The 14,452-nt window shown below is 45.5% G+C and overlaps 2 protein-coding genes across 4 annotated transcripts in view; both read right to left on the reverse strand.

Annotated features, from left to right (window-relative positions):
• Positions 1–295: 295 nt before the first annotated feature.
• Positions 296–12,835, reverse strand: sytl3 (synaptotagmin-like 3). 3 transcript variants are annotated; one of them, XM_060041415.1, is made up of 17 exons: positions 12,502–12,835; positions 11,730–11,822; positions 10,738–11,062; positions 8,737–8,967; positions 8,328–8,395; positions 7,759–7,810; positions 7,408–7,474; positions 7,236–7,311; positions 6,598–6,731; positions 5,789–5,911; positions 5,315–5,490; positions 5,079–5,181; positions 4,750–4,911; positions 3,761–3,869; positions 3,347–3,452; positions 2,243–2,448; positions 296–1,832 (listed from the first exon to the last, which is right to left on the reverse strand). In XM_060041415.1, the coding sequence occupies exons 3-17, from the start codon at positions 10,833–10,835 to the stop codon at positions 1,741–1,743; spliced, it is 1,803 nt and encodes a 600-aa protein (XP_059897398.1). In that variant the 5' UTR covers positions 10,836–11,062; positions 11,730–11,822; positions 12,502–12,835; the 3' UTR covers positions 296–1,740. The 3 variants fall into 3 exon arrangements, with proteins under 3 accessions (XP_059897398.1, XP_059897399.1, XP_059897396.1); XM_060041416.1 differs by lacking the exon at positions 11,730–11,822 and having other exon boundaries at positions 12,706–12,835; XM_060041413.1 differs by lacking the exon at positions 11,730–11,822.
• A 131-nt stretch (positions 12,836–12,966) lies between these two features.
• enpp1 (ectonucleotide pyrophosphatase/phosphodiesterase 1) overlaps positions 12,967–14,452 on the reverse strand; it is a 6,688-nt gene continuing 5,202 nt past the window's right edge. Inside the window, exon 7 of the mRNA XM_060041417.1 lies at positions 12,967–13,842. Coding sequence (XP_059897400.1) covers positions 13,690–13,842 — 153 coding nt within the window. The 3' untranslated portion in view covers positions 12,967–13,689. The remainder of the gene's footprint in view (positions 13,843–14,452) is intronic.

Raw genomic sequence — 14,452 nt, forward strand, 5'->3', positions numbered from 1 at the left:
CAACCGGACTTGAACCCCGGTCTCCAGGGGGTTAGGCAGAGTGCACCCCACTGCACCACTGAGGCGATGACAATACACAATAATCAATCATCAATAAAGAGGATATACATGACATTCAAATGTATGTGTGTATTTCTATTATTTGATCGGCTAGCGTCAAACCCAATCAGATGGACTGGGTCAAGCCCGGCCATTTGGCTCTGCAGTGAGCACCACAAACGTGTGATATTAAAGGAACGGTTGTCCTCGAGCGTAGGGGTGTTTGTGTTACAAACTCGCACGATATGCATGTCGATACAGGAGTGATATTTTTGTTTAATTGGTTGTACATTGGTGCAGTGCTATTAAATACCTTGTTGTTAACTTTTTGTCAGGTTGACTTATGAATCAGAGATTACATATAAAACTATCCAGAGCAGGTTGATGAATTAGTCATTAGAAGTTGATTCTTTCTCTACGTGACTCCGGGCCCTCTCTGGCTCATGGCCCTCCATCCTCACACCCGTTTCCCTCTCATATGGGTTAGGCTACCTGTGATGTAATCTCTATGAGGAGTTCTGATTGGTCCGTTATGAACAGTGGCTATAATTCAAACCTCTATTATATAACACTATCTATTAGTGCTATATAAGTATTTAGAAAAAGTTCAAGGAATTGTTTTAGGATTTGTTTCATGGCAAAAGGCAGAAAGGAACAAACCCAAACTTAACATTTCAAGTTTGTTTAAATACTAGCAATATACTTTCTACAAAGTGACTTAGAAACACACACTAGAAAATGATTAAAGGTCCCATTTCACGCCAACAGGTGTGAGTGTGATTAACGGTTACAAGCCGCTTTGAATATCTGTCTCTTATGACATCACAAGTGGGCCTTTCCACCTAATTGTGTGCTGGATAAATGAGCAACGTTTGCTACAGTCCACTGGGTAGGCTGGTAGACTGATCAATTCAGCCCACATCAAGGTGGACACGCCCACTTGTGATGTCATAAGAGACCGATTTTCAAAACGTGTGTTCCAGTGATATAGATAGGAGGGTGAGAGCGCACATGGATGAACTGGTGATCATGTGATCCCTGAAATTACATCTCTATTGCAGATGAGCTTCGAAAGTTTGAAACTCTTGTGAGTGTGTTTTTTCTTTTCCTTAGGTACTAGAAGGTGAATACAGTAAGCGGAACAATGACCATGATGGCACATTAATTAAAGGAGCCAGGACACTGGCTATTTGCTGTGGGTGTGTCCAACTAGCACCACACCCCTTTACAGACTCATCTCTCAGCTGCCATGAACCCTGTGGGCGCGTCTAACAAGCAACTAGCAACATCACACTGCCACAGAGATGACAAGAGGATCGCTCACAAGAGATGAGCGATCACATTCTGAAACTCCCTTTTTCGCACCGTTTATCAAATCATTCTCTGACATGAGTCCGAATGCATTCAGGATCCGAGTCCACGTCTGAGTACTGGTGTGGACAATAAAAATATAAAATAATTATAAATAAAAAAAAAATAAAAAAACACATTCATGAATTAATTTTTACTCCCAAATCTAATCCTAATTTTTTTAAATTAAATACATTTTTCTTCCCTCCTTCCTTATTTAGAGTACGTCCGCCCTCCCTGTGAACCACCAGACCAGCCGCTGCAGGGAGCGTGGATGGACCAGGAGGGAGGTCCCATGGGTAAACAGAGCAAAGGTGGCGTGGGTGTGGGCCTTGTGTCACTGCTGCTGCGTCACGTTCTCCTGGAGCTGACGTTGGTGACGAGAGGGAGGCTGAAGTCATGCCACTTGTTGGTTGCCTGCAACACCGTTTGCCATGGCAACCCTGGGGCGGAGGAGAAGGGGGAGGGGGGGGGGGTCGGAAACGCCTGGTTAGTGACATCAGGTTTTTTTTCTTCTCATGGGCTGGTGAAACTAGAGTTTCTCTCACACACCACAACTTAAAGTACAAGAGGGGCTTTATGTCTGAATGCACACGCACACACACGCACACGCACGCAGAGCTCGGAAATCGAAACCACTTCCTCTCCTGGTGGGTGCAGCTCGCCTATGAACGTGAGAAACTTAAGCCGCGTCTCCTCCAGTAATTTCATTTCTATGGACCCACTGCCGCTCCACATATCGGGCTCAAGAGACACCCACGTTAAACGGGGTCGCCAACTTTAACGTTTAGCCAATTTCCCCACGTCCTCAACCCTCAAGTGCTGGGTTAATGGAAGGGAGGGGGGTCAGTACCGGTCTTATTGGCGTCTAACCGGGCGCCACCGAGGGGTCTGTCCGTCAGGGAGAGGTGGGTGTGGTCCCACACGTCCAGGACCAGCACGCAGTCCGCCAGCTCGGAGCGGGACAGCCCGTCAAACAGCAGCTGGGCCGAGTCGGAGCAGGCGCCGCTCCTCAGGCTGGAGCTGAGCACCTTCCTACCCCGGGACAGGGTCAGGCACCTGGACGCACACACACACACACATTAACACAAACGTTAAGACACACACACACACACACACACACACACACACACACACACACACACACACACACACACACACACACACACACACACACACACACACACACACACACACACACACACACACACACACACACATAAAGACACACACACACACACATTAACACAAACATTAAGACACACACACACACATTAACACAAACATTAAGACACACACACACACACATACACACACACACACATTAACACAAACATTAAGACACACACACACACACGCACACACACATTAACACAAACATTAAGACACACACGCACACACATTAACACAAACATCAAGACACACACACACATTAACACAAACATCAAGACACACACCCACCCACACCCACACCCACACACATACACACACACACACATTAAGACACACACACACACACACATTAACACAAACATTAAGACACACACACACACACACACACACACACACATTAACGCAAACATTAAGACACACACACACACACACACATTAACACAAACATTAAGACACACACAACATACATACCCACGTACACACACACACATTAAAATAAACACACACGTACATACGAAGAAGCACATACACTCACAGATGCATATACACCCACACACACCCTCTGGGACATAAGATCAAGTCTACAAGTACCAGTAGAAAAGCACTTTGTTACATTTGTTGTACACATACAAACTCGTAATTCATTCAGAAACACACCACAGATTACACATTCCACACCCTGCAAAAACAAAAAGACTTGGCATTTGACACACACACACACACACACACACACACACACACATTCACACTTACACACACACATAGACACACACACTGTATTTACCCTTTGACGTCCATGTTCTGACTAGTGTTTGCTTTAATGGGAAGGTTTTTGACACCTTTGATAAGGACAGTTAGTCGATGATAGCCTTGTGAGCCAATATCAACCCCTGTAACCAAGAATACAATACTGTTACATACATTATACTTAAGAGCACAACATATAAACCGCATACTTAATCAGACATGACACAGACGATTAGTGTCATTGAAAGTTCTTATTAATTGTACATTCACTATATTTCTTTAAGCCTGCGTCTTATTATTTTTTGGCCACTTCAACCTCTGCTCCTGTCATTGCCAGCCCCTTGTGGTCTCTCCAACACATTCAAACTGGGCAGCTCAGCAATGTTGTTGTTTTAATGGTGATTGCTTCTGTGGCTGGCGTTGTGGGGGCTGTCAGGCCAGAGCAACTGACCATGTGTTTGGCAGATGGAGGAGGTCTCACACGTTGGCCCCAGCTTGAGACTGATGTGCATCTCCGCTTTCACCTGCTCCACTGTGCCCCCTTCTGGAGCCACGGGGCGCTGCGAGTAAAGATCACAAAAAAGCGAAAGTACAAACAATTTGTAAGTACATGGGAAGCTTGTTACTCAAATGTAACTTTTCTTTTTATACCAATAAGGTCCTCCCGCTAGCTTGGCCCAAGTAGTAAAACAATCCCAGAATTTAATTCACAGTATTTGGAGAAACTAACCACCGTAAACTAGATTCTATCAAAGAGAAATGATCCCAGCCTCCCTCGGGCCTGAGGGAGAGGTTTGCCCTCAAGCTCTCTGCCAGAGAGCCTTCGGCCAGAGAGGCTTAAGGACACCAAATTAAGAAGAATTAAGAGAGACACAGTACATGTCTGGAGGATGTGGATGGATCAATGGGTCAAATACAGGAATTACACCAAGGAGACTTTTTCTTTTTAGACTTAATGACTTAAGGTGCTTTATTATATTACATTTCCATTCACAGTAGCTTAAGGGTAAGGCAGCACAACAACTGGTTAGGGTTTAGGCAACAAGAACTTCTTGACAACAATAAGGTTTAGGCATCAAAACTACTTGGTTAGCTTTAGGACACACTAATTCTTGGTATGTTTTGGGCAGCACTCGCTATATAGACTCCGGGTATGCGCTATGAGTGCATGGGCCGAGTGCGTGCAGGTAGGAAGGTAGATAGAGCAGTAAGAGCATTGGATTTATTTGATGCTGTCTGGACAAACATTGCGGTAAACGCTTACCAAATAAATTGCGTACCGTGCATTTAATATGGAGTGATTATCAAAACTTTATTTACATTAAGTCATTCAGGCAATCATTGACCATACCTGATTGACCAATCAGTGACCATAAATGACCTGGTTTTTAATTGACCAAACCGTTTGAACGGACTGGTTGGGGGGTGTTTGGTGCGTACCTTTGAGCACAGCGGGTACCAGGCGACGGTCATCTCCTCAGAGCTCCAGGCCTCCAGGGGTACGAGTGTCTCCCCCAGGAACACCTTCCTCTTCAGGCTGCCAGAGTGCCACACCGAGGCCCGCAGGGTGCAGGCAGGCAGCAGGTGGCGCTCTATCTGATACTGGGGGACACCGCCACAATGGAGGGGGGGGGGGGGGGGGTTAATGTAGTGAAATCCCTGTGAAATCTTAAGTCTGGGGATGTAGCCCTTTTGATAATGTATTTGGTAAATGACAACATGCTAAATAAGTATGAAAATGATTCTCCTGAGGCTCTCTCCTCCATTACCTGTAGGACTTCGTTATATACCGGATCCGTGGTGTTCCTCTTGACCGACGTCTTCCTCTTACTAGCCTGAGCCTTGTCAGTCTCCAGGTAGATCTTGACGTACCTAACAGGTGCAGGCATTCGATTGGACGGTCGGTCAGCGCGCTGAGGGATCTGACCCTGTCCAATCAGGAGTGGATGCAGGATACCCAAAAACATATTTTAAACATTTGGAAAAACAACACCTCAGGACTCACGGGTTACACTTCTTCTTCTTGGCGTTGCCGTAGCTGACGTTCTGGCAGCCTCTGACGGTGACCTGCAGACAGGAAGTGGTGTTGTGGTAAGCGAGTGCCAGCTCCAGCGCCCCCGTCACACTCCGGCTGCTGTCAGAGGCCCCACAGTCCACGCTGACGATGCTGCTGGCGCTGCCCTGGCAACGGGAGACATAACAACAACAGGAATCATCACACAGAGGAGCTTACAGCTTACAGGCTCGAACGAAGAAAATAAATAGTAAATAGACACATTTGAGTAACATAATTCCCTGCATCAATTTGATTACTTGTTATGGTGCAAGATTTGGTCGAATAATTCTAACAGTCTATGATTAATAGAAGGTGAAAAGATTGAGGACAAAAAAAGTGGGGCAAAGAGCTCGAGCCACAAGATTGATGGTTAACTTAGGGGGGGTTCTCAGGGGGGGGGGGGGGCAGGGGTATCCTGCTCACTCTCTTGCCGCTACAGGTCCCGGAGGCCCAGAGGGACAGATCCGCGTCGGACCCCGGGGACAAGCCGTCCTGGTTGCCCTTACTCCAGTGCAACAGGCTGCTCATACTGTGGCCCCTGGTCAGCTGGGGACATGAGGAGAGGAGAGGAGAGGAGAGGAGAGGAGAGGAGAGGAAAGGAGGGGAGGGGAGAGGAGAGGAGAGGAGAGGAGAGGAGGGGAGGGGAGTGTTTCTCTTTTCATTCATTTATTTGCAGTTATATGACAAATGTACGTACAAACGCATTACATACACATGGGAAGGCGAGAATCACAACATAAGCACTCGCAGTCCTTCAGTAGACACAGATGAAAGGAGAGGAGAAGCAAACACATAAAAGAAGGAAAGAGAGGAGACAAAAGGATAAAAGGATAGAAGAGAAGAAAGAAGAGATTAGGGGAGATGAGAAGAAAGAAGGAAAAGGAGTTCAATACAACTGAAGAGTAATAATGAAGAAGTTCACTTGAGACGGTCTATATAAAGGCCCTCTGCTTCTCCATCAGTTTGACTCTTCTAGCACAGATAAGACTGCGTTCAGCCAAACGGAAATGGCCGCCCGCAAGACAAATTAGAAAAAACATGAAAAAAAAAAGAATAATTTGTCAAGCTGAAGAAGCAGCGAGCAGAAGAGGGCGTTCACGTCGTTAAACTATCAACAACAGTTGAGGAAAATGAATGTCTTGCCCTTCTTTTAGTCTGGGAAACTCTTACAGAAGGGAGGGAAAACATGGTTGCCGAGGGAGAGGACTGCATGGAAGGAGAGCGAGACTCACGTGGAGAGATTTGATGTCGGTGTCAGACAGGCTCTTCTGCCCGGTGTAGTGGGTGGGGGACATTGGGGTGGGGTTCCCCACGGTCAGCTTGTCAGCCTGGTCGCTACGCACGTCATTCTGAGACTTGGAAATTTCTAGATTTTGAAAAATATATTAAAAGGAATCAATCTATTGTAGCACTAAAGTGGACGAAAAAGAGGAGCAGAAATGCTTTCCTCGAAATACTTATGAGTCATGACCACAGAAAGACGTCAATTAATAAATCGTGCTAAAGATAACTTCAAATTCTCGCCAACATGCAACGCAACACACTGACAGGAAAGCCGAAGTTCTTTTTATTGTAGGAATACATACATATTATCTTATTCTAGATGTTTTTTGCCATTATTTTTTCTAAGACCTCCACGTCAGCAATAAAGTATGCTTACTTTCTCAGAACTTAATCTGTACTATCTCCTGAGGACTTTTCTTTTGCTTTGAACACACAAACACCCCCCCCTATATCTACAGCTTTAAAAACCAGGGTTTCATTTTGATGGGTATCATGGCAAACATATCATCTGGTGCCTCGTAAAATAGTCATAGTGTGCACGCTTTGCCGCAAGAGGAAATGGGCTCGAACCACAAATAAAACATACTCTTAATTTGACTGGTGAACGAAACCATCAGGTCCTCCACTGATTTGGTAAAAAATGCAGAGTGTGTGAGAGGGTCCTGAAACAAACAAAAAGTACACAAGCTTTACTTTTCAAATTGGCAGGATGATTAAACGAAACAGGGGTGTATGAGGCACAGTGCTTCCAAACTTACCCCAGATCTGCAGAAAATGGGACAGTCAAGATAGGGTGGAGGAGTGGGTGGCACGATAGATATATTACTGTAGATAAAACCAAAACAAATCTCTATTAGTCTGTGGCAGGATAGTATAAAGTGTTCCCAGGCCGGCTCAGGTGTTTGAATGGTGGCGGACGGGTCTAGGGTAAGCTCCCCTGGGGCCAAAGTCTACCTGTATCCTGATGAGGGAGATGCACGAGTGTCAATTTAACGAGGTAATGCTAGCCAAATGTTGGCTGGTTTAAGTTGACTCCTGTCACAGCTTCGCACGCTTCCAGGAAGGTAAACCTTATGTGTGCTTTGTTTGATGAGAGAAAGGTAGCATACCTCAGCATACTGTATGACTTCAGTAGCTTCTCACCAACAGTGTCATGTCTGCCTGTAAGACCAAGACGTTAAAGGTCAGACAAACAGGATGAAAACATGTATTGGGCTCCTTTGATTAACTATGTTGTATGTCTATGCTCATTTTCATTTTATTCTCAGTTCATTCAAAATGAATATTCTGGCCCCTACTCGTTCCTGAACACTATATGAACACATGAAATAGTAATTATGACATAGAATTCAGATTAAATAGCCTTTTAACCCCTCACACATGCTTACACATATTACAGATTAAATAGACTTTTAACTTCTCACACTCAAACATTCAAAACCCAACCTGGCGTAAAACAACATCCCCGGACGCATCTATCATCAAACATTGAACAATCATAAAAAATACTAGATATACTACTTGAGAAGATCTAGGGCGTGTGAAACATGGGAAAAAAACTGTACAAACAAACAACAAACAAAAGAACACAATCCAACATAACAATCCACAACAGAGCGGTCAGTCGGCCGTGCACTCCCCCTCCAGCCCACAGGGGGCAACAATGTCCTGTACCTACCTGTGGTGATGGGAAACTTCTTAGCCCTCTCCTCCAAGAACCACTCGCCGGAGCGCACCCTGATGTCCCTGTTAAGAACCCAAGAACCGCTGTGAGTGCTCGTTACGTTAATTAACGACTGCTGGTTTGGTTGGCTCGGCTCAAATGAAATGGGAGAAGATGGAGAGCACCTTGGCGCGTACAAGAGTAGTAGTTCGCCCTCTAGAGGTGTATGTTAAGACATAAACAACTAGAATTAAATAGTAATCAGGCTTGAATAACCACCACAGCAGTGAACGCAATGAGAGCCGTGCTCAACGTGTTTCACACTTCTTTGACATTTTTCCCCCCGCATTTACCATTCATTCAGCTGCCTTACTAATTACCCGGCGGGGACCTGTGTGTAGCCCATGTGAAGACGGTACGCTACCTGTAGGCGTGACAGACGGTACACCTCCACTCCGGCAGCCAATGAGAAGACGTGGTCCCTCCCACGCGGCACCGGCTGCAGATGCGGTGGCTGCAGCCGCGGCACACGTCCCCCGAGTTCCAGAACTTGCCCAGGGGTCTCTGGCAGCGGGCGCACGTCCTCTCGCTGTACTGCCGGGACAGGCTCTTGGCGCCGCGGCGGCGGACCTCCTGCAGCTCCTGCTTCATCCTCCTGCGTGGGCGGCAGAAGACAACAATGTCTTCTTGAAAATGTGTCTTTTATACTGTATTTTATTGTGTATTTTATACTATTCATTGTGTGAGTGTTTGTGTGAGCATTGTTTTAGAGGCTGCACATTTCATTGTATGCAGTGGCACAAAAAGTGGGTATGCAATGCTGTGCAAAGGCATTGGGGCGCCAAAACTATGGTCAAAATAAATATAAATTATATTATATTTTTTGTATTTTCTATATTTGGCTGCTGATGTGCATTTCTGAATTATTTCTTCATTTCCTTAATGTTATGCAACATTCTAGAATAGGCGTCCTGTCTCATTAGATTCCGTCCTAGCGCGGTGAGCGCTGAGCGAGCAGTTACTAGTAGTAGTGAGTTGTCGTCTTTGGATAAAAAGATTAAGTTCATCTTTAAAATGGAACACATGACAAAAGCTGACAAATCTGAGGAAAGATATGCCCTAGCCGCGAATGATGTTACAAGGTCTAACATTCAAGAAATGTACCCAGCAAGCCGTCTACTTAGGGGTCATGAAAAGGCTCTGGATAAATAAAAATTCCTCCTACAGGAGAACCTTGATTTGCCCAAAATCTAAAAGTACCCCTGAGAGTTTTCCTGACGATGCCTGTGACAGTTGCCTCTGCGGAGAGATCGTTCAGCAAGCTAAAAGCTGATAAAGACATACCTTCATTCCAACATGAGTAATGATTGCTTAGCCGAATTAGCAGTAATTTCGATTGAAAAGTGTGGCACAAACTATTTAATTCGATGCAATAGTAGACAAATGGACAAATGCAAAGGGAAATGCACTTGCCCATTCATCCTGTGTTACAATTTAGTCGCAATTAAGAATCACTAGAATCTTTGATAGCGACATTGTTACATAAGCTCCATTATTGTTAACAGAGAGGGTTCTAATGGATCTTTGTTTGTAGGCTTACTTTTGCTTTTTTAGGCATTATGTTGCATTTGTTATAATGATAATGTTAATGTTTGTAGATTTGTAACAGTTTATTATCTGTTAACATAGTTAATGTAATATATATATATATACCATATAATTATGGTAAAATTATGAAAATAAACCTTTTATTATTTAAAGCCCATACACAATGTCTGGCACAGTTTTTTTATGGGGGGGGGGGCGCCAAAATTGTTGCGGCATACCCCCCTGATACTAGGTATTTGCGCCCCAGATTGTATGGTTCTACTGCAATATGACATTTAAAGTGTGTTCTGTATTCAGACAGTGGCGGCGGATGGTTTTGTATCAGAGGCTAATTGGAATAGAGGTTTCTTTCTGATTTGCTTTAATGCTAACATGGTATGGTTGCCCGTTCTGGCACCTGTTGGACTCTCTAGCCGTCCCTGAAACAAAGGATCCCCCTCTTCTGTGTACCAGGGACATTTCTGGGACATTTGAATAAATATAATTATTATGAAAATGAAATGATAATAGCCCTAATAAATAGAGCTAATTATTCTAGGCCATATTGCTTCCATTGACCATAGGGCTTGTCAAACACTGCACGCTATTGACACACTCATGAAGGCAACCTTCTCTACCTCTCGCAATGTGGACATGGTAGATATCATACCAAAATAGCAAATATATAAAATATATATAAAATAATGAATAAAACCCGAATAGATAATGCACGTATGTAGATCTGTATAAAAACAGGTATGACCTCAAATGCATACAGGTAGTGAGGTCAACCTGGCCCCGGTTGATGTGTTTGGGTTGTGACAGTGGATTAGCCTACCTTACTCTCTCCTCTTCGATGGTGCGCAGCATTCGGTCTCTCTGGAGAACCTGCAGGATCTTCTCCCTCTCCAGGGTTTGAAGCAAGCTCAGATCCATGGCCTGTGTGCAACCCGGTGTCTCACAAAACACCCGCTCTCCCCACCTCTCCTGGTCCCGTTCGTTTCCGCACAGGATCGAGTCACCCTTCAAACCCTCTCCCGCCCGCTCCGTCCACTCCCACCGCCTCTAGGTCCCTCTCTCGGAGCAGCGGCCGATCAGTCAGTGTATGGAGGGTGAGATCCTCCGCTTCAGTGGCGAGATGAGACTTTAAAATCCCTCCAGATCTGTGCTCAGAAATCCCACCAGAAGACAGAGGAGTGTGAGCTGCTGCTGGGCTGCGATGGCCCTCCCCAGGAAATGTACTAGCAGTGTGATGATGATTATGATGATGATGATGGTGATGATGATGATGATGGTAATAATAAGGACGATGAGGAAACCTGATCTGTACTCCCCCTCCCACTGCTAGGGCTTGACTTGCTTGTCTCCACCACCACTCTGCATGCTCTCCACGCGTCCCTCCTCTGCAACTCACACAACTCATCCCCCCCCCCCCCCCCCTGACTATATGTACGTACTCCGACGGGTCTCACGCCCCCGACCCCGCAGCGTCTCAGCTCCCTGCCCTCAGCCCACCACCACCAGCATGCACCCACCTCACCCGCCTCACGGGAACCAGTGACGCTTCACTGAAGAGGACCCAGTCAAATAGCAACCGCTGCATTATTGATGTGTCACACACACACACACACACACACACACACACACACACACACACACACACACACACACACACACACACACACACACACACACACACACACACACACACACACACACACACACACACACACACACACACACACACACACACACACACACAGGCAGTGGAGTTGAAGGACATTCTTCTTTCCACATGGCCTTTTAATCCATCTGGGTTAAATGAGTTACCTGAAGGGCAAAACCTGCCATAATTTTTTCTCCCAGGTTTAAGATGGGATCTTGCTGCCCTGATTGGAGGAAAACCCTTTGTCTTTGGATTGTCTAGTGTCAGCCAGAGGGTGAAAGGAAGACAATAAGTGGCATTTAGGAACCCGAAAAGGAACAGCTCCTTTTAGGAGTTCAATGTTTTCCACCTTCATGCATGGTTCCTAGCCTATTATAAGAAGCCCACAATACAACAGACCTTCCGTTTGGCATGAATCAGAACTAAGTTAAGGGTTCAAAGAAAAAAAAAAAACAGCTGTAAATAGCTTTCGGAAGTGGAAACCCCAACGCCTATAATTCAGAATGATGGTTCATTGTAATACCCATGATTCATAATAGCCATCATTAGAATGGGTTGTGAGTGAACATTCAAATGTTTGGAGGAGTAGACCTTGCCGGATCACCGCATAGATTGTCTTCTCTCTGACCGGTCTAACAAAACCCAACTGCATGACAAATCCCCCCCCCCCCCCCCCCCATTCCCCGCAGAGCTTGTAATTCCAGTAAGAGCAGAAAAAGCCAAACGTGGTGGTCTATTGCTTTTGAGTCAACTCTAGGTGCACTAAAGCCACATCACACCGCAACCAAATTCCGTCGGGGTTTCAAATAGCGTCGGTACCCCGACGTGAAGAAACGGAACATACGCAGCAATGAATGCGTCTATGTATGTGTAATAAGTTTCGTTCCATTACATTGTCACACAAACCCAAAATGATAGCCCTGATTTTCAACATACCCTTGTGGCTGCAAGCAGGTGCTTTAAATGACTTCAGTCTTGCAGAAGAAACAGCATGGTGAACGTAGTTAAGTTAAGTTATCATTGCACTACCAAGATCATTTTTCACAGCTGACGCATGACGAGGCTATAGAACTCAACTAAACGTGTGTCTGCAAATGAACCGTGCAGAACAGAACGCCTCTGTGCAGTAGTAGCACTGACCTCAATTCAGCTCCGCTCTCACGATGCAGTCAACTGGAGGAAGTGGCATCTTTCTACAGGCCAAACCAAACTTATTTCCTTCCTGCGTTCAGAAACTGACATGCTATTTCAATTTCACTCCCCCCAGCCCTGTCACATGTTGTTCATTGAGGTTGGAAATAATTGGTTGGACTTATGCCTCAACATGTTTTATGTCCAGTATCTAAAACCATTTACAAATCCTTACAAATGCACAATGAGCATAGAATACAAGCCAAAAGGTCAGTGTACAAAAACAGCTTTATAAAATTGCATTTTTCTTAGGATGGCTTATTTTCACAATTTTCAGACCATGAAATTGCATGACAGACAAGAGAAATGACTTTTGTAATCAAGTTTCAATTGTCAATCGTTGACACACACATGATTGCTTTGGACCAGCACGTTAACACATCACACACACCAGCGCACACGTGCGCACACACACACACACACACACACACACACACACACACACACACACACACACACACACACACACACACACACACACACACACACACACACACACACTAACACACTAACACACACTCATTAGAACCATTTAAACTGCCATGTCTAAACCGACGTATAAAAAAACATTCCAAATTAATGAATACTGCATTTATGATCTATAAGCAAAAATATCAAAAATACAAATCAAAAAAATACTTTAACAGCGGACAAGTGAATAGAATCTACTTATTTGTCTATTATGTATTCATTCTGGATCAGAGAAATGTTCAGAAAAATGTCAACAACGATTCAACAATGTGTTCTCTGATGCTCTGTTTCAAGATTCCGCAGCCTAGATAAAATATAGGGGTGAGGCTTCATTTATACGCACACATCACCTGTGCTAACCCTATGTGGACGATTGTCTTGTGCAGCATTTGGTAAATCAACCCGTTTTCTTCCCTGTGTATTGATTGATGATTATTACTAGTACTGGCATAGGGGGTGATGCTACACATCGTACAGGAAGGTCTTCAGCCGCAGTGTCTCCTCCACTGAGATCCTGTCCTGGTAGAAGCTCAGGCCGCTCAGCAGCTCCACGTCTCGGACCCTCGACACGTGGAGCAGCATCCACGCCTCCACCCACGTGTAGTCTGGCCCGCTCTGGAGGAGGGCGAGGGAGAGAGGAGGAGGAGGACGGGGAGGGAGAAAAAATGAACATGTCGCAATGGAAAGGCTGGCAGTGAAAAACGAAACAAAAGGCGGAGGGAGGGGAGATGAGGAGGAGGAGGGAGGGAGGGAGGGAGGGAGGAGTCATAAGAGGAGGAGGAGAAAGAGGAAAGGAGAGGAGGAGTGGGAAAAGGAAGAGGAGGAGGGAGGGAGGAGGGATCAGGAGGCAGTTGGAGGAGGAGGAAGGGAGGAGAAGAGGAAGGAAGTGTGAAGGAAGAGGGAGGGAGGCCAATTGAGGGGGTGGAGGGAGAGGGGGGAGACAGAATTGGAGAAGGAGGAGAAGAGAGATGAAGAGAGGCAGGAGGAGGAGTGGAGATGAGTATAGGAGGGGGAGGGAGAGGAGAGGGAGAAGAAGTATGAGGAGGGGGAGAGGGAGGAAGGAGGGGGAGAGGGAGGAAGGAGGGGAGAGGGAGGAAGGAGGGGGAGAGGGAGGAAGGAGGAGGAGATTAAGGAAAAGGGGAAGCAGCGAGTAAAATCGAGCGAGTGAAACACCAGTAAAAAATCTTAAATTAAAAATAATTTCAACAAATATGGCACTACTATT

The sequence above is a fragment of the Gadus macrocephalus genome, chromosome 21 (genome assembly GCF_031168955.1).
Source record: "Gadus macrocephalus chromosome 21, ASM3116895v1".
Lineage (NCBI taxonomy): Eukaryota > Metazoa > Chordata > Actinopteri > Gadiformes > Gadidae > Gadus > Gadus macrocephalus.

Coding starts and splice junctions, on each gene's coding strand:
- sytl3 (XM_060041416.1), bottom strand. CDS start 10,835: ATGGATCTGAGCTTGCTTCAAACCCTGGAGAGGGAGAAGATCCTGCAG. Junction 8,968..10,737: donor ATCGAAGAGGAGAGAGTAAG/GTAGGCTAATCC, acceptor CCGCCCACGCAG/GAGGATGAAGCAGGAGCTGC. Junction 8,396..8,736: donor ACCGTCTGTCACGCCTACAG/GTAGCGTACCGT, acceptor GGTTCTTAACAG/GGACATCAGGGTGCGCTCCG.